Raw genomic sequence first — 23829 nt, 5'->3', positions numbered from 1 at the left:
AAGGTATACTTTCACTTGACAAATTGTATCACTTAAGTAGCACCCTCAGTAGATAATATTTCTTAATATATGAAATGGGGTAGTTTTATAGTATGGACAAAATTCTATATGCACATTATGTTTTATATTAATATTTATCCTCAAAATTACTCAGACATGAGCAAAAGCATAACTTTAAAGGTTCAGCAGTGTCAGGAAAAGCAGATAAAATTACCTCAGTCAGTCATATTTACACATTTAATATTTCATAAGTCCTAACTGGGATAGAAAAAAGTATTTAAGAGTAAAAGAAAGGATAAAAAAATTCACAGGCTCCTGCTTAATTCACTGCTCTCAAGTAACAAACTAAGACTGATTCTAATATCCGATCATGTTTTAAACAGTTCAGAGATTCTTGATTCTTCTTTAAAACCTTGAGGAAAACTAGACAATGCATAGACATACCAAGATTTTTGTTAAATCATATTTTAAAAGGGAAGAAGAGCTGCAAACCTCACAAGAAAAAAAAAACTTCAAGTCTGTTGTTTTCTGTTTTTGCTATCTGTAATAAGTTCACTTTATAAAGTCATTTCTCCAGAGAGAATTTCACCAATAGTTATTAATAATTACCCTACTATTTTACTTTCCATGCAATACTATATAGAAATATATGCTACTGACTTTGTAAATATCCTATGTACTATGAGTTGAAGAGTAAATTTTCCCCACCTCTGGTTACAACTGCTACTGTACAGATTTCCTGGAGTAGTTAACACATATTTTAAAATATGTTCTTTATTAATCTCAGCATAATTATAAGATTGTTGACTAAATAGATGTGAAATAAATCTAGAGGCCATCTACCCCAACAAAAGTTAGAAGCTAAGTTCATTAATCTACAGAAGCATGAGGTATATGTGTTGGGCTCTTCTATTTTCATCAGAGTAAAATCAACTTGAAGGATCACAGGTTCATTATGACAGCCATCTTGCCCTAGATATGAATTCTCTTGAAATACTGCAAAGAAATACGTAGAAAAAGTAGTAATATCAAGTGACTCAGACTTTGTGATCACTAAGATCAATACTATCTTTTTTCAATTTATTTAATACTTTTCTTTTTACTTGGCATATATGTGAAATATTGGGCATGTATTAGTAACTGATGCAATATTCATTGCATATTCATTGACATTGTCCTTAATAATTCTGAGGATGCTTCCTTCTTGCAGGAATAAAAACAGTAATTTTAAACTTCTGGGACAATATTAATGTGTATAAAATCATTAAGGCTTTGGTTATTACAAATTATAATACGTTAAGACTTTAATATTTTAAATAAAACAGATAATTAAATTGGGGCTTTAAGGGATTAGATTTTGGAAATGTCACAATCAATTGTTTCTAAATTTTTTTTGTTTAAATTCTTAAAATTATAAACATGTAATGTGGTAATAAACACATGATTAGTTTTCTAGTTATCTATTACTTATATAGATATTCTTAAACACAAAAAATCTCCTTCCTTTACAAACTTAAGCTCTAACAATGAATAGAATCCAGAAACTTTGCATTTTGGTTGATTTTTTAAAATACTAGTTATAAAAATTATTCTGATAAACAGATAAATATAAATATATTAATGTCTGTAAAAGGTTCTAATAATTAGATTTAAAAACAGCTTTGAAAGTTGTTCTCAACCACACAAATAGATCAGAAAAAGGCATAGAAATACTTTCATGTTCAGTATGTTTATTTCTCTAATGTTTTATAAATACATGTTTATTCATATTCATAATACAGACTGAAAATTTAAGTGGTTTCAAGTTTAAAAAAATCCCTCAGTAAAATTTCTGATATACATCTTGAAGATATAACTACTGAATATCCATATAGCAACAATATTTTAAAATGTGTTAAGTAATATTTATAATGGGTATATACAGTTAAGAACTCTTTCTAAGTGAAAGTGAAATCATTTCAGTCATGTCCGACTCTTTGCAACCTCATGGACGGTAGCCTACCAGCCTCCTCCATCCATGGGATTTTCCAGGCAAGAATACTGTAGTGGGTTGCCATTTCCTTCTCCAGGGGATCTTCCTGACCCAGGGATCGAACCCGGGTCCCTGCATTGCAGGCAGACGTTACTGTCTGAGCCACAAGGGAATCCCTTTTTAAAGTATTTATCAAGTAGTGATTATGAAGGGCACAGGCACTTTTTTAGCACGATTTTATCTTTCAAGTGGAAAAGTATAATATTTTAATTTATAGGACATGAATGTCTTTAAGAATTCTGCTTTAAATGCTGAAGGCTGAAATACTTATTACAAAAAATTTTGAAGTAGTTTATAATTTTAAAATACTGGATTCTTTGGAATGTAAGATAGTTTTTAAAATTCAAGATTTAATAAGTTATTTAATTAAATGTAGATTTTTCTAGGTTTTTGGGAATAAGAACTAAAAAGTGATTACACATTGTGAAATGCATTCTTGTTAACAAGTGGCAGTTTTGCTGGACCAGAGAATATTACTATAAATATAAACTCCACAATAAATATGCTTACCTTCAAGCAAATCTATAATAATAGACTATCAAGGTCTATCACAGGTACAGTGAAAACAGCAATGAACAACAAATTTTAATTTTAATTTGGAACAGGTCTGTTTTGAGTTCTGTTAAATAAATCTGTATACTACTCCATAAAAAATAATGAATCAACTATTTAAATATGGAATTGGCATCTTTGATTTTTCATCTTGACACATATCCAGCCTTCTCCCAATATCTGAACTACCTGGAACTACTTAGCCCTAATATAAACTCATGTTGTCTAATTTTAAAAGGTCTTTTACAATTGATTACTAGTCCATATCTTATTTTCCTCATAATCACTACTCTGTACTTTTATCCTTCTCTTCAGCTATTTAGTCCCATGTATCTTATATTCTTTTCAACTGATAGTTTTTATTACTGGAAAGAGATCATGATTATCTAGAATGAGCTTCCTTATCTACTACAATTGACTTCATTTCAACCTTTTCAATTTTCCAAACCACTTTTCCCCCATCTTCTCATTCTTTTCATGGTAGACAAAACTGTGGTATCACCGATCTCCTACTCTTCATGAGCTATGACCTTAACACCCTATAATCTTTCCACCACTCTTGACTCATTTTGTCCCTTAATAAACTCATCTGTATTTGGCATCCCCAATTTCTCTTCTTTTTCAAACTCCTTGTTATTCTTTAACATTAGCCATTCACTCTTTAGTAGCAGGGTAGTTATGTGAATCTTTCTGATCTAACTTGTATTTTTCTCCTTTTATATCCAAACTTTCAAGTCAGCAGTTCCCACACTTCGCACCTTTTTTTTTTTTCATTTTTACCTAACCAGTCTCTTTACCTTTAGGATATACTATTATTAAGAAATAACGACTGTTTTCTCAACACAGAATTGAAACTGACTTTTAGAATCTCTAATGATTTTTTATTTAAAAAAAAGTTATTTTTGAACTTTTATTTGGGTATTTGATCCTTTTTAGCATCTTTCTTTATACCTCCCTTATTTTCTCCTTTTTATCTTTATTATTAATAAGCAGCACTTACTAGGAACCAGATACAGATACAGGGGGTTAATACAATCCTTACAGACGAGGTTACTATTACTTTCCCCATGTTACAGTTTAAGAAATCAAGGTATACAGAAGTAAAACAGCTTGTTGCAATGTACACAACTGGTAAATTAAAGAGGCAGAATCTGAACCCTGGCAGACCTATTCCAAATCCTATGCATCTAACCATGATGCTATAATACTTCTGAGGTACTTTTTAAAAGTAACTGCTTCTCTGTCTCATTTGTTTGCTTTTTTTTTTCTCGCCTACAATGAAGGTGTAAGTGAAATTATCACTGATAGTGCTAATTAAGGATCTATATTTTCAGTTTCAAATTCTCACCTATGCTTCTAATCAAAGAGTACTTTAAGGAAAAAAAAATATGTATAACTTATTCAACCTGCCTGAAACAATCATACAAAAATATTGTCTCAAATAGATGCCTGACTAAAATTCACTAGTTGCTTCCTGGAACTTAACATTTTGCTAGGCTCAAAACCACATATGGTCATTTTTTATTCTTTCCTCATCATTTTAGAACTAGAATCAAATCAGTACCAAACTCTTACAGATTTCACTTTGAAATATATTTTAATTTCAAGCATTTGTCTCAACTTTCACTACCAGAGGAGATTAAGTGCTCATCATCTTGTTCTTAAAATATTGTCTAGTCTTTTCACCCTGATACAAGACTTTCTATTTTGAACAAGGTCCTTTTCCTGCATATGTTTATTCAGGAGTCTGAAAAGTCCTAGAAGAGAGAAATCTATTGGATTTTGTTTTATCAGCATTATACAAACTTACAGGCCATACAGATCAGTATTAAGATCAATTACCAGTTACATTTCTTTGGGGAGGTAAATTTCTCTAAGCATCAGCTTCGATAACATGGACTCTATACCTGCTTCAGAGGAATTTTGTGTGGATGAATGAATGGTTTTAATAAAGTTAAGTGCATAGCACAATGGCTAGCACAGAAATAGAGTAAGCACTATATACATCACTATCATCATTATCACTGATTCTTCATTCTTGACCATAAAACATCCTTTTTTCCTGACAAAGATTAACGTCTCCTGGATTTCTATGATGTAAGAGAAGCTTTAAAAACAATTATTTTATAAACCTTCAAATCTAAGATCTGCATAGTAGATCACTCAGTAATTGTCATAACTATCTTCCTCTCCTACCAATGACTATTCCTACAAGCACTCTAAGAATCTGTGTGGAGTAGCACAGAAGAAAACAAAGTGTAGAAGTACCTCTTTCTTTTTTTTCATAACCTTCCAGAGAAATTAAAAGGGAAAGTATTAGAAGAATCCGTAGTCTGCACCCTTTGGCCAGACATCCATGACTTGAAATTATTTGGTTCCATACAACTTCTCTAACATTAATTTCCTCTAAACTAGAACACAAATGTCCCACTTCTATCAAGATAATCTCTTTACTATTCAACAATTATGGTACCTTTCTTCTCAAATCCATATGGCTTCATCTGCCAAAACAAGCTTTTCTCTTTTTTTCCCTCTAATCAGGCAATTCCTCTACAGAGTCCAGTTCAAGTTTTTACCTCTTTCACAAAACGAAACGTCACTCTAGCCTACATTTCTTTCACACTCCGCCAAACTTTTACCGTGCACTGTTTATATTGTAGTTTTGGTATATAAATGCAGTTTTATGTCTTTATTAGTTATATTGAGCATTTATGATCTCTCATAAACTAGCTTGAGAGAGCAAGGGTTACAATTTAATATATTCTGCAATTCACTATGAAGGTATTTAATAAATTTATAATTAAATGAATGAATAACGAACAAATTATGAGCTAATCTTGCCAATTTTTTATGATGAGAATAAAATTCTTTGTGCTAAATGAGATTTTTGGTATCTTAATTTTTAAATACAAAATAATTATATAGATGCCCATAACTCTTTCTTTCTTAATGCAGTTTTTCTTAAAAATACACTTGAGCCAAAAAAATAAATAAAAGCCACTGAAAGTCTGTAATAGACAAAGGAAGTTAACAAATGCCAACTATCTTACTAATCTATCACTTCTACCATGTTTTGGGGTTCATTATATTGACTCATGAGGTATAAATAACCATACTTAAGAGGGGGATTTGAGGGACTTATAACAGGAAGAAAATTTGCAATAATCCTATGAGGAAAAAAAAAAAGGTTACAATATTCAAAACATAAAAGGGTGGACATGAGAACATGGACATCAAAAACCTGGGCTAAGATATGCACTTAGGAATGAGTTTCTAGGGAAAGTCTAAATTACCTGAAGATCACTGAATGTCTCTGCTATTTGCATGTCTTGAAAATAAGAAATAAGAATGTTCTATGTTGCAATTAATATGTTTAATTCTGGCTTATTGGTTCCTCCTGTGTATCTGTTTCTCAATATACCGACATAAGAAATAAGCATGACAGTATTATGTACTTCATGACAATCTGATTTTAAAGCTATAGAATATAAATTATATACTTTGATTATTCAATAAATATTATCATTTTGAATATATAAAATATTGGAGTCCCTTCCTATCTGCAAATAAATATTTGATTTAAAACAAACAAAGCACATCTGAGAATAAAGAACTAAATAGTTCACATCTAATACTGAAAGTTAGATGTAAGGCTATCATGCTAGATTTCAAGAGTCTTCTGTATGAAAAACTTGTCAGATCAGTATGTATTATTTTCCTAAAATCTTATATTTGGCTGAGAATTCATTCAGTCAATAAAGTTTCATTTGGAGAGAATATTCTGGTTCATGCAATTTATTTAGTAACCAACTGTATCTATATCATATAATTCAGAATATTTTATAAAAGTCATAATAATATATTGTATAAAATTATAACTTTTTACATTTCAAAAAGTAGATTTCTATTTTTTGTTATTTAATTATACATATACAAGGAGATCCAACCAGTCCATTCTAAAGGAGATCAGTCCTGGGTGTTCATTGCAAGGACTGATGCTAAAGCTGAAATTCCAGTACTTTGGCCACCTCATGCGACGAGTTGACTCACTGGAAAAGACTCTGATGCTAGGAGGGATTGGGGGTGGAAGGAGACGGGGACGACAGAGAATGAGATGGCCGGATGGCATCACCGACTCGATGGACATGAGTTTGAGTGAACTCCGGGAGTTGGTGATGGACAGGGAGGCCTGGCGTGCTGTGATTCATGGGGTTGCAAAGAGTCGGACACGACTGAGCGACTGAACTGAACTGAACTGATACATATATTATTTTTGAAATTATTTTCCATTATAGGTTATTATATGATATTGACTATACTTGCCTGTGCTATGCAGTAAACCTTTACTGCTTGCTTCATATCTATTTTTTTAAAATTAGAAATCCAACATTCTATTCATATGAAGTCAAACAAGTGGAATCAAAATGTCATAAATTTTTTAGTTAAGCAAAAATTCATAAGTTTTCTAAAATACATATATCACACATATTATATATTTATGTATACAAAAGCTTTTCTACTATATGCTTGACAAAATCATAACTTTTAAAGCAAGATTTATTTGTTTAGAACTGACTTCCTATTTTAAGTTCAAGTTACATATAAATTATAGTTCTTTAGTAAACAAAATCTTACATTATCAACCATAAAAAACAATAAATATGTTGTAACAAACATTAGGAAAATATAATTTCATATCCAGTATTAGCTCATTTCTATGAGGAGCTACATTTTCTGGCTCCAGCAATTTTTAAAATTCTAATTTTATTCTTTACATAATCTTAACTAGAAGAAAGTGTTTTAAAAATGTTTAAAGAAGTTACTTTAAAAATTAACTTCAGAGTTGAAGTCCAAAGGGAATGTAAATGTTAGTTAGGGGAATGACTATCATTTAAAAATAATATTATTATTATTCTATGTACTAAAAGCTAAATAAAATACAGGATTTTATAAAATACACTTATCTATTCCATTATAAAATAATTTCTTTTAGATATAATTATTTTATACTGGATCACCAGCATAATTTCTCCAGAAATAAAATCATGGTAATTTAAATTTATTTGTTGTGGTTCAGTCGCTAAGTCATTTCCAATTCTTTTGATTAATTATTTAGACAATGATCCAACAAAAAGTTTCACATTGTAAAATAGGATACCTACCTAGAAAGTTAGAGAATCTCAAATTTAGAGCATAGATAACTCTGTTGATCTACATTATTGTGGAAATATGGTCAATCTCTCATCCAGATTTTTTGAGTAAATTTTTCAAATTTTACATTTTTAAGAAACTGTTTAAGTATTAAATATATTACTCTACTAAATTTAGAGTACTCTTTTAATGAATCTTTTAAAATAATACTTTCATATCACTATTGATTACATGAAAATATTAAATAATAATAATATAAGGCTTAGAAATGAATGCAAATATGCAAAATTAAATCAATCCCCATTATTTTTTAACCACTTATTTTGAATTTAAATAAGATTATCTGAACAAGGCAAGTAGAAATGAACCAAACATTTTAAAATTCTGGCTTTCATAAATCTGCACTGACACTGGACAGATGACAACCTATAAATTTCATTTGCCACAGAGAAAGTTAGTTTTAACAATGACTCATAGACCATTATTTGACGGTATTATTATAAAAAAAAATTCATTCATATCATTGTGCTGAATATACTGCCAGTCATACAGTACTCAAAGTATATTTCAAGTTTTACCTTTTTTTAAAAAAAAATCAATATATTCACTGCCTTCCCTAAGTGTTTAAACTTACAGAAACTACAAAAGAAATGTGAGAATTAATAGGCTGGATTAAAGTTGAAAATCAACAGACCCTACACTTGAGTGCCAATTCTGTAAATTCTTAGCCCCAGGTGATTTTAATCCAGAGGTCTTTAAACTCATAATTCTAGAATTTAGATAAATTTAGATTAAGTCATGGTACTGCTTTCAATGCATCACGTTTTAAATTATTCTTTGCATTTACCTAGCAGAGATAAAAATTTCAAAACTATGTTTGTGAAGAATAAAAAATATCTACTTGTTTTAGAAATTTAAAATATTTACCTTCTGCCATGTGTAAATTAAAAGACAATTCCTTGAAAAGTTATGAAAGGTTACAAATTGAAACATTTTGATACTGACACAGAGCATAAAATGAATGATCTTATATGGTGTAAAAGCTACCTACTCATGATCTAAACAGGAAAGGATTTTTTAAATAGTATTAAAGGAAAACTGAAACTTGGCCTATAATTTGAAAATATATAATGATTAATTTCTCTATTTGTATTTGATTAGACACCCTTACATTTATCAATATATTGGCAAAATTATAATAAATTCCTAACACTGGCTAGCATATTTTTTCAACTCAGAAACATGAAATTAATAAGTTTTTGAGCTACATTTCAAATTTATTACAATGAACGCAAATATTCCGTAAATTAAATATTCTGTGAATGAATAATACATTTCTTTTGAAGGCATAAAGTCTATCAATATGATCACAAATTAAGAAGCTAATTATAAAAAGGCAAATGCAAAAACAATCATCATAAACATAAAGTATCAAATAATTTTGAAGATTTAAAAGAGCTTAAGGGGAAGAATCTGCCTTATTTTTACATTAAAGAATGTCATTTTTTTCCCTACATAGTGTGTCATTATTCAATCTTAAAAACTAACATTGTCTTTTATCAAGTAAAAGTTTTGTTACAGAAAATCCCACACATTAAAAATAAACATTGGCCCTTTATGACACATATATAAATACTGCACAAGTTACACAGAACATAATAGCTGATTTGTAACAAAGAACTGTTTGCTAGGTACAAAATTTACTTATACATATTTGTTGATAAAAAATATTGAACATGACAATTAAACTGACAAAACAGGAATTTATATGCATAACTACACTAGAGACTAAAAATATTGAGACTAGGGTATTAGGAATTTTGAGAGTGTATAGTCTCAATTTTTATACTTCATTTTAAAAGTGATAGAATTTTAAATAGGTTAAATTCTTATAAATTAATCAAATTTGTATCTATAATTTTTAAAAGGGCACTATAAAAGAAATGAGGCATAACTGCTCCTCAGTGTAATACTAATAAATGAGTAAGTAATTAGATCAATAAATAAACTGATCAATCTAAAGAAGAGGCTCTGATAGTCTTAAGTAAATAAGTGACAACTGCTATGTTTTAAGTATTCTTAGGGAAAAACTTTTTATGCTAAACCTTTCATACTATACTGTGGATATCTGTCTTTGATTTCCCAACTAAACACTCACTTGTTTGATGCGATCTGGGTTAACGGTGGTCTGGGGTTGTAGAATGCTGACTGGTTCTGTCTTGGCCACATTTTGGGGCATTTCTCGAATTTTTTCTGCAATGAATCCATGAACTGCATTCAGTGCTTCAACTGTTCCCTGGATCAAGCACACTCGTTCAGTAGTACCTGTGGACAAAAGATTTAAGTTTCAGAAAACTTCCTCTCTTACTTTGTAAGCTTTTGATAAATATTATAGAAAAGGATGATATACTAATGCCAATAAAATCACATACAGTGTAGAACTAAAATCTCAAAAAGGGCCAGCAGAGCCAGAAACCAAGAGAAGTTTTGAATACATCATTCACTGACATAACCAATACTTTCTGAGCACTTATAAAAGAACTTAGGGTTAGAAACTGTAACACAAAGATGAAGACTTTGTATATGCTGCTGCTGCTAAGTCGCTTCAGACGTGTCCAACTCTGTGCGACCCCATAGACAGCAGCCCACCAGGCTCCCCCGTCCCTGGGATTCTCCAGGCAAGAACACTGGAGTGGGTTGCCACTGTATATGCTAACAGACATCAAACCAGAGAATTATAAGTTACCATGATATGAAAAAATAATGGAAGTTATCTACATGGATGGCACACATGGATGGCTTACAGTAAAAAAAAAAAAGGGATTTAAATTAGTGGAGAGAAGGGGTCCTGGAAAGCTTACAAAGTAGGTAAGTTTGTGAATTTTTCCCACCTTTTATTCATGTACCCTGTTCTTCTTTTAATCACAGCAATAACACTATCTGACATTTTCTGTTTATTTTTTTTGTTTCTACTAGAATGCAAGTTCTCAGAGAACAGTTGATTAGTCTGTTTTGCATTGTGCTGTAGCTTCCCCAAAGCCTAGAGGCATCGCTGGCACATGATAGGTACATAACAGATATTTATTGGACAAATAATCAACCCTGCTTTTACTGATTATGCAGCTTTAATAAGATAGAATAATTAAAAACAAAATTTGAAACTATTTTCACTTGAAATTGATGAATAATTGATAAAAGATATCATTAGCTTTATTTGCTTCATATCTAGTGAATAAAATTTAGACATATGATGTGAGACAAGACTAAAATGAAATTGGTTGGGTCTAATGCACAGATCCTATAGACTATTTTATACTATACAGGTATACCTAAAGGCAATAAAAATAAGTGATTAGTTTTTCAGACTATTTTGAGCCTCACTGCAGCAGCCTGTTCTTAAACTGTAATCTTTTGCTCAGCAGCTCAACACAGCAAACACATAAACTTACTTCTCAGACATCAGTATTCTTTTTACTAAACATTTACCAACAAGTAAAAAGAATCTTTTAAAATTTAGAAAATAGTTGTTTTTGAGCTAATATGACCTCCCAAGTACTTAACACATATCCGTTTCATACCACAGTTTCAAAATTCTAAGCCATTCTATAAAACATTTTAAAGTACATTTTGAAGGAAAAAAATGTGAAATTACATATTAAAAAAATTGCAAGGAGTTTAGACTGTTTTAAGGATTGATTACCATATAAACCATTTCCCTAGCATTTAAATTTTTTTTAAAGAACAGTAAAAGATTATCACTCTTACCTTCAGAAAAAAGACTTAGATCACAAGAATTAGGAGCAGGAATAAAAGAATAATATTATATGTATACACCTAAATTGGGGCTTCCCTCGCAACTCAGTTGGTAAATAATCTGCCTACAATGCAAGAGACCTGCGTTTGATTCCTGGGTTGAGATGATACCTTGGAGAAGGGAATGGCAACCCACTCCATATTCCTGCCTGGGGAATCCCATGGACAGATTGGTAGGCTATAGTCCATGGTGTCGTAAGAGTTGGACATGACTTAGCGAGTACACCACCATCACCACACCTGAATTAAATTATCCTGTTTTAAACCATGAAGATGTAAGTTTATGAAAAGCTACATTTCCTAACTTGTACAAAATATTTCAACAGAAAGCAGTGTCTTTTAGTTGTGAGGAGGGAGACAATCTGAAACACATTCAGATTGTGAGTTTGAAGGCTTAATATTTCCTGTTTCTCCGAATCAGCTTTTCTCATCTTTGAGTATCTTGATGTATCTCTGTATCTATTCCAGGGTAAAAGGATCTAGTTTACTAGGGATACTCTAGGGAGTCTTTACAAGGTTGTATTAATTGCCCAATAAATGACTAGAAAGGATGAGAACTGATCAATGCAGCTCCTGTGAAGTGGTCTCATCTAAGTCAGCAGACAATACAAAACACAGATAGGATTACATTCCTGCTTTTGGAGACAACTAAACAGTGCTCTTCTGGGGATGCCAAGACAGAAAAGGAAATCAGTTAAGCCTCAACAGAGATTTTTTAAAAATAAAACAAGGTACTAAGTAACTAAAAGAACTATATGATCCATGTTGCTTTTAAAGTTCTAATTTAATAGAATACATACTGTGCCAGACAACACAGTAACCCCACTATTCTTCAGAATATACAGTCTAAAAAGTAGTAAATGGAAATCATTGAGCCATAAAGAAATATGACTGTCTAAAACTGAATTTCACATAGCATGCATGAGACAATTTGGCAATAGTTTATAGGTCCAAAGTTGCCATAAATATTCTTTCAAGATTAAATGATATCACTAACATTAGAACTACTACCAAAAAAAAGGGAAAGAAAAAAGGAAATTGCAATTTCCCCAATGGGAATTGCTGTAATCCTCAGAAGAGATGCTGTCATATTCTTCCACTGAACTCTAATGGCCTTTTCACTTAGATAACACAAAACTATAATTTTTAGGAGAAAGTCACAAAGAAGGAAGACTGTTAGGTATATGACCAAACTGTGTAACAAAAATGAGCTTATAAATAATAAAAGTTGCTGTTTTTTTTTTGTCATTTTACAAGCTTTTATGCTCCATTAGTGTCTAAACTAGGAGTAGGCAATGGCAAGCCACTCCAGTACTCTTGCCTAGAAAATCCCATGGATGGAGGAGCCCAGTAGGCTGCAGTCCGTGGGGTCGCTAAGGGTCAGACATGACTAAGCGACTTCACTTTTCACTTTCACACACTGGAGAAGGAAATGGCAACCCACTCCAGTGTTCTTGCCTGGAGAATCCCAGGGACGGGGTAGCCTGGTGGGCCTCTGTCTGTGGGGTCACACAGAGTCGGACACGACTGAAGTGACTTAGCAGTAGCAGTGTCTAAACTGAACTATGAGTTATTTACCATTTTATTTAACAGCAGCATTTACTTCTCTTTGCAATAGACTAGCAACAAAATCTGAAAAAATTATATAAAAGTATTTGCTTATACTTATTATAATGTAAAGATACAGGTGTATCAGTTCAGTTGAGTTGCTCAGTCGTGTCCGACTCTTTGCGACCCCATGAATCACAGCACGCCAGGCCTCCCTGTCCATCACCAACTCCCGGAGTTCACTCAAACTCATGTCCATTGAGTCGGTGATGCCATCCAGCCATCTTATTCTCTGTCGTCCCCTTCTCCTCCCGCCCCCAATCCCTCCCAGCATCAGAGTCTTTTCCCGTTAAGACACCATTAATTTAATATTTTAAGGGAGACATTAGATAAACTCTTACAAGTAGGGACAAACATAGGCAGTGAAATCAGAAAGAATTTTTGTTTCTATTTCACATGCCGTATCATAAACTGAATAGGTATGTTTCTAAAATTAGGTGCAATTATAAGTTGCCATAGCAAAATTGTGATATACATTTAATAAAATATACCCACTCTGTGCTACTATAACCTTGGGGGAGTCACTTAAACTGTTCCTGCTCCTACCTAAGGCGATCTATCATCTGTGCAGTGGATCTGATCTCTCTTAACTCCCAAGTCCACTATTTCTCCTAATATCATTGCCTATCAGCAGAAAAACATGTTCTACATTCTTCCATTTTTAGATTCCTCCTTTATGACAGAAAGAGAAAATCAGCCTTTTGTAAAGCAAATGAAATACTGACTTAGGCAAAGATCATAAAACCATAAAATGAAAGGTTAATGGGAAATTTTCAATGGAAATATCTGGAATCACCAAATGACTTCACCGATTAACATTAGCATAACTAAGAGTGTGAAAATCAAGCACTGATATGATGCAATATGAAGCAGAGGGCACCAACTATAGAGGATGTATCCCCAAATAGCTGAACCTAAATCGAATCAAACATTTAGCCTGACATAACAGTTTGCAATGGCAACCTACTCCAGTGTTCTTGCCTGGAGAATCCCAGGGACGGGGGAGCCTGGTGGGCTGCAGTCTATGGGGTCGCACAGAGTCGGACACAACTGAGGCGACTTAGCAGCAGCAGCAGCAACAGTTTGCAAATAATACTGAGGGACTTCCCTGGTGGTCTGGTGGTTAAGAATCCATCTTGCACTGCAGGGCAAGAGGGTTTGATCCCTGATCAGGGAACTAGGATTCTACATGCTATCGAGCAACTAAACTTGCGTACTGCAACTACTGAGCCCACATCTCACAACTAGAGAATCCGTGGGCCACAATGAAGGATTTCCACATAATGCAACAAAGATCTATTCTTCAGAACAATTAATCTAGTTTCTTCAATATAGGAAAGAAAGTTCTCTAGACAGAAAGAAACTTAAAAGACACAATAATTAAATATGAATTAGAACTTGACTGGATCTAAATTCAAACAACTTTTACTTTAAAAATTGTGACACTCTAATAAAAACAATATTAAATAGTATCAAAGAATTACTGTTTATTTTAACAAGCGTGATTATAGCATCAGGGTGTTTAAGAAAGTTTTCTCTTTCTTTTTGGGTGCATACTGAAGTATATGCAGCTAAAATGACTGAGATTCACTTCAAAATATTTTTGTAACAGCAAAAAATATTACTCATACAAAATACGTATGCCAAAATCTTGATATTAATGACAAATATGTAGGTTTTAAGAGGTTCACTCTTCTAATCTGAAATTGGCATAATAAAACATAAAAATCTGAAATTTTATAATAAAACATTTTAAAGCCCTCCCTAGCCTTCTTCTCGGAGAAGGCAATGGCAAGCCACTCCAGTACTATTGCCCAGAAAATCCCATGGATGGAGGAGCCTGGGAGGCTGTAGTCCATGGGGTCGCTAAGGGTCGGACACGACTGAGCGACTTCACTTTCACTTTTCACTTTCACACATTGGAGAAGGAAATGGCAACCCACTCCAGTGTTCTTGCCTGGAGAATCCCAGGGATGGGGGAGCCTGGTGGGCTTCCGTCTATGGGGTCACACAGAGTCGGACACGACTGAAGTGACTTAGCAGCAGCAGCAGCCTTCTTCTAGTTACATGCAGCTCAATTTCTTTATCTCTCAAAATTCCTTGAATAACTTATATACATGTATTTACATTTTTTCACCACCCATTCCTTTTTTCTTGACTCTGAGTTACTCCAACATGGCTTTTGTCCTACCACTCCACTTAAACCTTTCATACAGCCTTACCTCGGTAAATCTAATCTTCATGACTTTACATTGGCCCATCAGCTGCATGTGACACCATTGACCACTATGGTCTTAAAACACTTCATTTGGTTTTCAGGATACCATATGGTCCTCATTTAATTCAATTCATTCATTCATTAGGCAAAAATCTATTGATTCTCCACTGAATGTTAAGTACTATTCGCAATAAAGCAATGACCAAACAGATAAACCTGCTTTCATGGAGTTCTTCTCTAGTTCACGCAGACACTATACAGAAAACAAATATATGGAGAATATGAAATAAAATTAGTACTATAGAAAAAAATTTGGGAACAACACCAGGATACGCAAAGACAAAAATAAAGTATAAAAGAGACTTTGTCTGTCAGGTTCACTGCTGTATCCTCAGTGTATGGAAGAGTGTCTGGCACCCTGTGGATACTCAAGAGGAATTTTTTTTTGAATAAATGAATAACTCCCAGAGTCTAATTTCCTTAGCTATGTATTAAAAACATATGATTGATTTTAAGACCTTTTTGTCTATCGACCTTTTGCTTTATAAAATGTCTAAAAAGCCAATAAGCCTCTTTGTGTTTATAAGACGAGTCAATATATGTAAAAATTAGATATATTTTGGGAAATGATTTTAAAAATTAATAAGTTATAAATTACAATGTCAATAAAAAGAATAGCTGATTTTAAAGAAGCTTTCAGAAAGGTAATAGGAGAAACAATAAACAGTTTAATAGTTTTTTTTTTCCTTTCTAGAATAGAAAATCGATAAACTTTTAAAATGTAACCTACCTAAAACAGTAAAATGATGGAAAAAAGGAACACTTTTTTGCTGTTGTATAAAAGACAGTCTAAAAGTTTTTAGATACCTGAGACCTATTTCAACAAGAATGACTCTGGTTTGGAATAATGGGCATATAATAATGATATGACCCACATATTTTCAATTGTCAACTATAATGAAAATTAGCATTTTATTTGGATGTAGGAAAATGCATCAGTTTATACTCCTACTGAAAATATAACTCAGTATCTTATAAGAATGCAAATACATAACTCTTCAGGAAATATTAGTGCCAGTCTAAAGTAAGAAATTTGAATGAATGCCAGTGAAACATCTTAAAATGAAAAATTAATACTCAAAAATTTAGTAGAATATTAATAATTCTATGACAACCTGTAAACAATATTGTTGGCCTCAAAAAGAACTGAAACTAAGAAAGTGACAATTAACATCGCGATAGGCAAAAACTGAGGTGTAAAGCAAAACATGGTACATAATTTTTAGAGTACGATAACAGCTATTTATAGCACTGAAAAACTGCCAAATCTGGGTAGCTAATATTCTGAATGGATAGGGTTTCTTTCTCTCAACATAACATTTAGCTTCTACCATTTCTAGAAATATCTCCCAATTAGTTATATATTTTCAAATACATTTAACATTTCCATTATACTTGGGAAAAACTATATAATTCTGAACAGAAATAAATGTCAAACTTGAGATTTCTTTGGGTATGTATGTTTATTTATCCTTATACAAGTGGTGCTCCGTGACTGGTATTTGTTCCTTTAATTTTCACATTCTTTTCTTTACTATCCCTTATCCCTACATCTGATTCTAGCACAATCCTCTCTTTACTTGTACTTGGTTGCATTTACTCCTCAATGGCTGGATGAAAGTTGTCGAAACTATATAAACTAGCAACAGATAGATTCCTGGTGACAACCAGAGGGGATAGTTGACCTCTGTGAAATCTATTCAGGCTTTTTTCTACTTTATTTCTGAATCTGAGAGGTCAGTATCAATAGGCATAATATTTCTTTAATGCTTTCTTAATGTTTAAAATTGCAGTTCAGTTCACTCGCTCAGTCATGTCTGACTCTCTGCGACCCCATGGACTGCAGCATGCCAGGCTTCCCTGTCCATCACCAACTCCCGGAGCTTAATTAAAACTGCAAGTGGGCGTTTTATCTTTAAAACTAAGAGTATCGTTTTTAGTGATAAAGCAATTTACAGTTAATTGTTTATTCTCGATCTATAGTCATGGTAATCTAATTATGTGAATATCTTTGTGGCTTTAAAAAAAGCATAAACATTAGCTCCTGAGCTTTTCTTTAGTTTAACCATTAAAGTAGTATAGAATATCAATCAATAGCAACAATAGGCATTACAAATTTCAGGTTAGAACAAAATGCAAATTTTTTAAAAGAGGAGAATAGTATATTATATAATTTATAAGACATATTTAATATTTTATTAATATGATCATATATTATGCAGCATACTGTATGATAGCTCATTTAATACTCACAATTACCAAGACACATAATATTTTCTTCAACTTACAGGTAAAGAAATGAAAGCAGCTGGACCAAGGAAACAAAACTAACAAATTCAGAAAGAAGTAAGATTTTGTCAAATATCGTATTTTTTCCATTACAACACATACCTTCTGAAAATGTATGTTAGGCCAGCTATCAAATCACATTCTTTGAAGAAAATCACATATATTTCAGCCTGATGATGGAAAAATAATTTCTACCCAGGCTTGATAATTTTTTTAAAATGCACTGAGCCATATTATTAATATCACTTCATGGGTTTATTTCAAATCTGGCATAAAATGAAAGAAAAGACTGACCCTTCTTACAGAGAACAGACCACCATAGGAGAAGTGGTTAATAATTGTGTGGCTATTAGCAAATTTTTTAGAACAAATTTTCAGATCAACAAAAGCATTTAGGAAAACTGCCATAAAAAGTAAGTTCAATTTGTAATTGCAGCTTTTATACCATTGTACAGTTTTGCACATTTGAAAAAGCTTCCTCCTACCCTACAATTACTAAGGGAAAAATATACTATTTCAAGAAGAGGCTTCTTTAGAAAAGGAAATCATAGGAATTGACATATCTCATGATACAAAGTAGAAATTGCTTCTCTTATTCTGGTGATTAACTCTTTACACAATCATGTCTCTACTTCTAAATTGTAAAATTTGTAAGGGGCCATTATAACATGTTTTATTCCCAAATCAATATAGTGAAGCTCAAGTTTCTGTTTACAGAGCACGCTTTAACATTAAAATATACTCAATTAAGCCAAAGGATGAAAGTATACTTTCACAAAAATCTAAAAGTACTCATATTCTTCAAAGAACTGAAGATGTGAGAATGTATGCCAGAGCAGATGTCCAGCTTCTCACTCACTCAATCTCTGTCCCATGCATGCAAACTGCATACTCATTTCCATTTAGCCACTCCCACAAAGTAACATCAGGAGTTTAGGAGACCTGAAGTTCTGAAGAACTGTGAGGTTTGAAAGCAGACACATCTAAAAATTCTAAGTAACAACTGTAATTTATCTTCAGTTTTTAACTTCTGAGGTCATGCAAAAGATCCTACCAATAGTTATGATGATGATTAGCTGGTCATTCATCTTTAGCACAGGTTTATACTTGTGGGATCCCTGGTGGCTCAGACAGTAAGGAATACGCAAGCAATGTAGGAGACATGGGTTTCATTTCTGGGTCGAGAAGATTCCCTGGAGAAGGGAATGGCTACCCACTCCAGTATTCCTGCCAGGAGAATTCCATGGACAGAGAAGCCTGGCAGGCTATACAGTCCATGGGGTCACAAAGAGTTGGACATGACTGAGCAACCAACACTTTCAGTTTTCACATAGGCTACTTTTTGATATGTAGCAATCCTGGGACGGGACAAGATGGCAGAGTAGGACTCTGAGTTCAACTCCTCTCAAGAGCACACCAAAATTACAACTAACTGCTGAATAACCATCAACGAAAAAACCTGGAACATATCAAAAAAGATATTCTACATTCAAAGACGTAAAGAAGAAAACGCAACAAGATGGTGGGGGGGGCACACTGATAATCTAATTAAATCCAATATCCCCCAGGAAGCAACCCACAAGCTGGAGAATAATTATATGGCATAACTCTCCCACATGACTGAGGTTCTGAGCCCTATGTTGGGCTTCCCAGCTTGGGTGTCTGGCAGCAGGAGTCATTGTTCCCAGAGCATTTGGGTTTGAAGGTCAGTGGGGCTTGAGTGCAGGAGCTCCACAGGACTAGGGGAAATAGACCCCACTCTTGGGAGGGCACACACAAGGTCTCATGCATACTGCTTGTTGTTCAGTTGCTTAGTCCTGTCCGACTCTTTGTGACCCTATGGACTGCAGCATGCCAGGCCTCCCTGTCCTTCACCAACTCCCGGAGCTTGCTCAAATTCATGTTCATTGAGTTGGTGATGCCATCCAACCATCTCACCCACTGTCGTCCCCTTCTCCTCCTGCCTTCAATCTTTCCCAGCATCAGGGTTTTTTCCAATGAAGTCAGCTCTTCGCAACAGGTAGCCAAGTATTAGAACTTCATCTTCAGCATCAGTCCTTCCAGTGGATATTCAGGACAGATTTCCTTTAAAAATGACTAGTCTGATCTCTCTGCAGTCTCAAGAGTCTTCTTCAACACCGCAGTTCAAAAGCATCAATTCTTCGGTGCTCAGCCTTTATGATCCAACTCTCACATCCATACTTCACTATTGGAAAAACCATAGCTTTGATTATATGGATCTTTGCTGGCAAAGTAATGTCTCTGCTTTTTAATATGCTGTCTAAGTTTGTCACAGCTTTTCTGTTATGCACACTGGAAACCAGGGCAAAAGCAGTAATTTCATTGGAGCCTGGGCCAGACCTACCTGGTGGTCTTGAGGAAGGTCTCCTGAGGAGGTGGGGGGTGAAAGTGGATCACTGTGGGGAAAAGGACACTGGTGGCAGAGGTACTGGGGAGTATTCATCGGCATGAGCTCTCCCAGAAGCCACCATTTTGGCACTAAGACCTGACTCCATCCAATAGCCTGTAGGCTCCAGTGCTCAGATGTCTCAGCCCAACCAACCAACAGGAAGGAAACACAGCACCACCCATCAGCAGACAGGCTGCCTAAAGATTTCCTGAACTCAGTTACATCGAGGCACACCCCTTGATACAGCCTTGCCCCCCAGAGGGTCAAGACCCATCTCCACCCACCTGTGGGCAGACACTGGCTCCTCCTATCAGGAAGCCCACACAAGGCTCTAGACCAGCCTCACCCACCAGGGGACAGACACAAGAATCAAGAAAACTTCAATCCAGCAGCTTGTGGAACCAAGTCTACAAATGCAGATCAGAATATACCCTGAGACCAGTTGGCCCCTTGCCCTTGGGTGATGAGGGGCGAGTGTACTGCTGGAACACGTGGGATATCCTCTACAGAGGGCAACTTCTCTATGGTTGAGGAACATAACCAACCTTCCACATACATAAAAATACAAATAGAAATTTAGACAAAATGGGGTAGCAGAAGAATATGTTCCAGATGAAGGAACAGAATTATAGCAACCGAGTTTGGTCAATATTCGTACCCTTTAACTTCCATCATGGATTATAGGAATATAAAACTGCCATGACTAAATTTTACTTAAACTGTAACTACATTTTTATAAATATATATAAAACAGCCTTCCTGATTTTGCCTCCATTCCCAATCAGTGTCAACATTTTTGACACTAATTTGTACTCTTAAATTTCTGCAGTAAGAAAAATGGCACTTGGAATTTTTCTAGCTATTCCTTATGGACTAATAGGTATTCACTTGCATAATTTCATGAGTCACACTTGGAAGGTGGGGACACGGCTTGCAGCAAACATGTGATATCAAATCAAGTTCAAAGACTCAGTGGTGGCATGTATAGCTAATCAAAGTCACTCAAAACTCAGGAGCAAAACATACCTCTGGACACGTAGTAGCAAGGTAACCAAATCTGAAGAGTGCTACTGTCAAAAAGTTGAGAACAAAAAGATGGACTTATCTGGTGATAGCCCTACTCTTGCTGAGAGGGTAACAAGGCAGGAAGGCCAGGGGTCTCGAAACTGAGGAAATAGGCTGCAAGTGTCTCTTAAAATTCTGTGTTGCCATGACGACACCTGGTTCCTTCCGAAGTTAAGCTTTCCTCAAACCCTGAGTTAACCAATGCATTTTTCTTATGGAAATGTTTTTCTAAAGCTATGTTAATGAAACTATGTATTTGCTTTGGAATTTACCCTTCTTCAAAATGGTTCCACCTAAGACTATCTTTTTTCCTTTTCTCAAACCTTGGGCTGATAATAGTTCAATGAATCAGCATTCATATCAATTGTTTTATGGCTGGGAGATGACACACCTCCTGCCATCATATCTTAAAATTGCATACTGTGGGAGAGGGGACTGGTGAAATTCCTTCAGCCTTGAGGTGTCTCTCTTATTTGATTAATACCTTTCTAACAGACATAAAACAGCTTGCTGAAACTAGCAAGGGGGGGAATTCTCCAATCCCCTTCTGATGTCTATGTCAGAGGCTTTCTCTGTGCCCTTTCTTATTTTATAAAACTCTGCTACACAAAAACTCTTGAGTGATCAAGCAGGGTCCCTGGTCCCGAAGTTAAAGCTTCTTCAGAGATCACGAATCCAACACCGTTCACCGTAAGCTATCATTACCATATAATATGAGCTCACCTTCAGAGCCAATATAGATTAATGCATTAGCCAACTTTAAGCAGTGACTTTACTCTATTTTTTTTTTCTAAATAGAATTTAGGTAATGGCTCCATCTTTACCATGAATCCATAAATCCAATATGAAAGCAAAGCCCACATCTGCATAGATTTTAAGAGAGAATGAATTATTCACGTCAATGAATGATAACAATTGTCATACTATGGATCACATGCATTATATCAAACAAACATAGAGGAAGCATGAAGAATTGTGACCCATGAAGCTTCTAGGGAAGGAATACACCATAAAATTAATTATGGCAGTGTCATATATGCTTAGGTAATATAAAATGACAAAATATTTTAAAATTGTAAATTATACATAAAATTTGACATTTAAACCATTTTTTAATCACACAATTCCGTACCATTAATTATATTCACAAAGTTGTGCAAATGTTATCACTATTTCCAAAATTATTTTATCACTCCAATCAGAGTCTGCAACCCTTAAGGACTAAATCACCATGTCTTCTTTACATCCCCCAGTAACCTCTAATCTGTTTCTATGAATTCGCCTATTCTAGATATGTCATATAAGGTGCCTGCTAAGTCACTTCAGTTGCGTCTCTTTGCGACCCTCTGGACCATAGCCCACCAAGTTCTTCTGTCCATGGGAATCTCCAGGCTAGAACACTGGAGAGGGCTGCTGTGTCCTTCTCCAGGGGATCTTTCTGACCCAGGGATTAAACCTGCGTCTTTTTTGTCTCCAGCACTGGAAGGTGGGTTCTTTATCACTAGCGCCACGTGGGAAGACCTCATATAAGGTGACTCATACAATGTTTGTCCTTTTAGTATCTGGCTTATTGCATTTAGCATAGTATTTTCTTCATCCATGTTGAAGCATACACCAGAACTTCATTCTTTTCTGTGGCTAAATATTCCCACTGAGTATATATAAAACATTTGGTTTAATCTATTTATGGACACTTGTGTTGTTTCTAACTTTCGGCTAATATGAATAATGCCTCAAAGAACGTTAGCATACAAGTATCTCCTTAGGTCCATCTTTTCAGTTCTTTTGGGCATATATATAGGAATAGAGTAAAAAGAAGAGAAGCAAAAAGCAAAGGAGAAAAGGAAAGATATACCCAATTGAATGCATTGTTCCAAAGAATAGCACGGAGAGATAAGAAAGCCTTCCTCAGCGATCGATGCAAAGAAATAGAGGAAAACAACAGAATGGGAAAGACTAGAGATCTCTTCAAGAAAATTAGAGATACCAAGGGAACATTTCATGCAAAGACGGGCTCAATAAAGGACAGAAATGGTAGGGACCTAACAGAAACAGAAGATATTAAGAGGTGGCATGAATATACAGAACTGTACAAAACAGATCTTTAAGACACAGATAATCACGATGGTGTGATCACTCACATTCAGCTAGAGCCAGACATCTTGGAATGTGAAGTCAAGTGGGCCTTAGGAAGCATCACTATGAACAAAGCTAGTGGAGGTGATGGAATTCCACTTGAGTTATTTCAAATCCTAAAAGATGATGCTGTGAAAGTGCTGCACTCAATATGTCAGCAAATTTGGAAAGCTCAGCAGTGGCCACATGACTGGAAAAGGTCAGTTTTCATTCCAATCCTTAAGAAAGGCAATGCCGAAGAACGCTCAAACTACCGCACAACTGCACTCATCTCACACGCTAGCAAAGAAATTCTTAAAATTCTACAAGCCAGGCTTCAACAGTATATGAACCATGAAATTCCAGATGTTCAAGCTGGATTTAGAAAAGGCAGAGGAAACAGAGATCAACTTGACAACATCCACTGGATCATCGAAAAAGCAAGAGAGCTCCAGAAAAATATCTACTTCTGCTTTATTGACTATGCCAAAGCCTTTGACTGTGTGGACCACAACA

The 23829-nt window shown here is 34.4% G+C and overlaps 1 protein-coding gene across 3 annotated transcripts in view; it reads right to left on the bottom strand.

Annotated features, from left to right (window-relative positions):
- NOVA1 (NOVA alternative splicing regulator 1) overlaps nucleotides 1–23829 on the bottom strand; it is a 166451-nt gene that overhangs the window by 28859 nt on the left and 113763 nt on the right. For all 3 annotated transcript variants that reach the window (XM_055418184.2, XM_088829509.1, XM_088829508.1), the window contains one exon: nucleotides 9894–10060. In XM_055418184.2, the coding sequence (XP_055274159.1) occupies nucleotides 9894–10060 (167 nt within the window). The remainder of the gene's footprint in view (nucleotides 1–9893; nucleotides 10061–23829) is intronic.

The sequence above is a fragment of the Moschus berezovskii genome, chromosome 21, assembly GCF_049115385.1.
Source record: "Moschus berezovskii isolate FMDL1 chromosome 21, NW_MosBer_1.0, whole genome shotgun sequence".
NCBI lineage: Eukaryota > Metazoa > Chordata > Mammalia > Artiodactyla > Moschidae > Moschus > Moschus berezovskii.
This window is presented reverse-complemented; position numbering and strand designations above follow the sequence as displayed.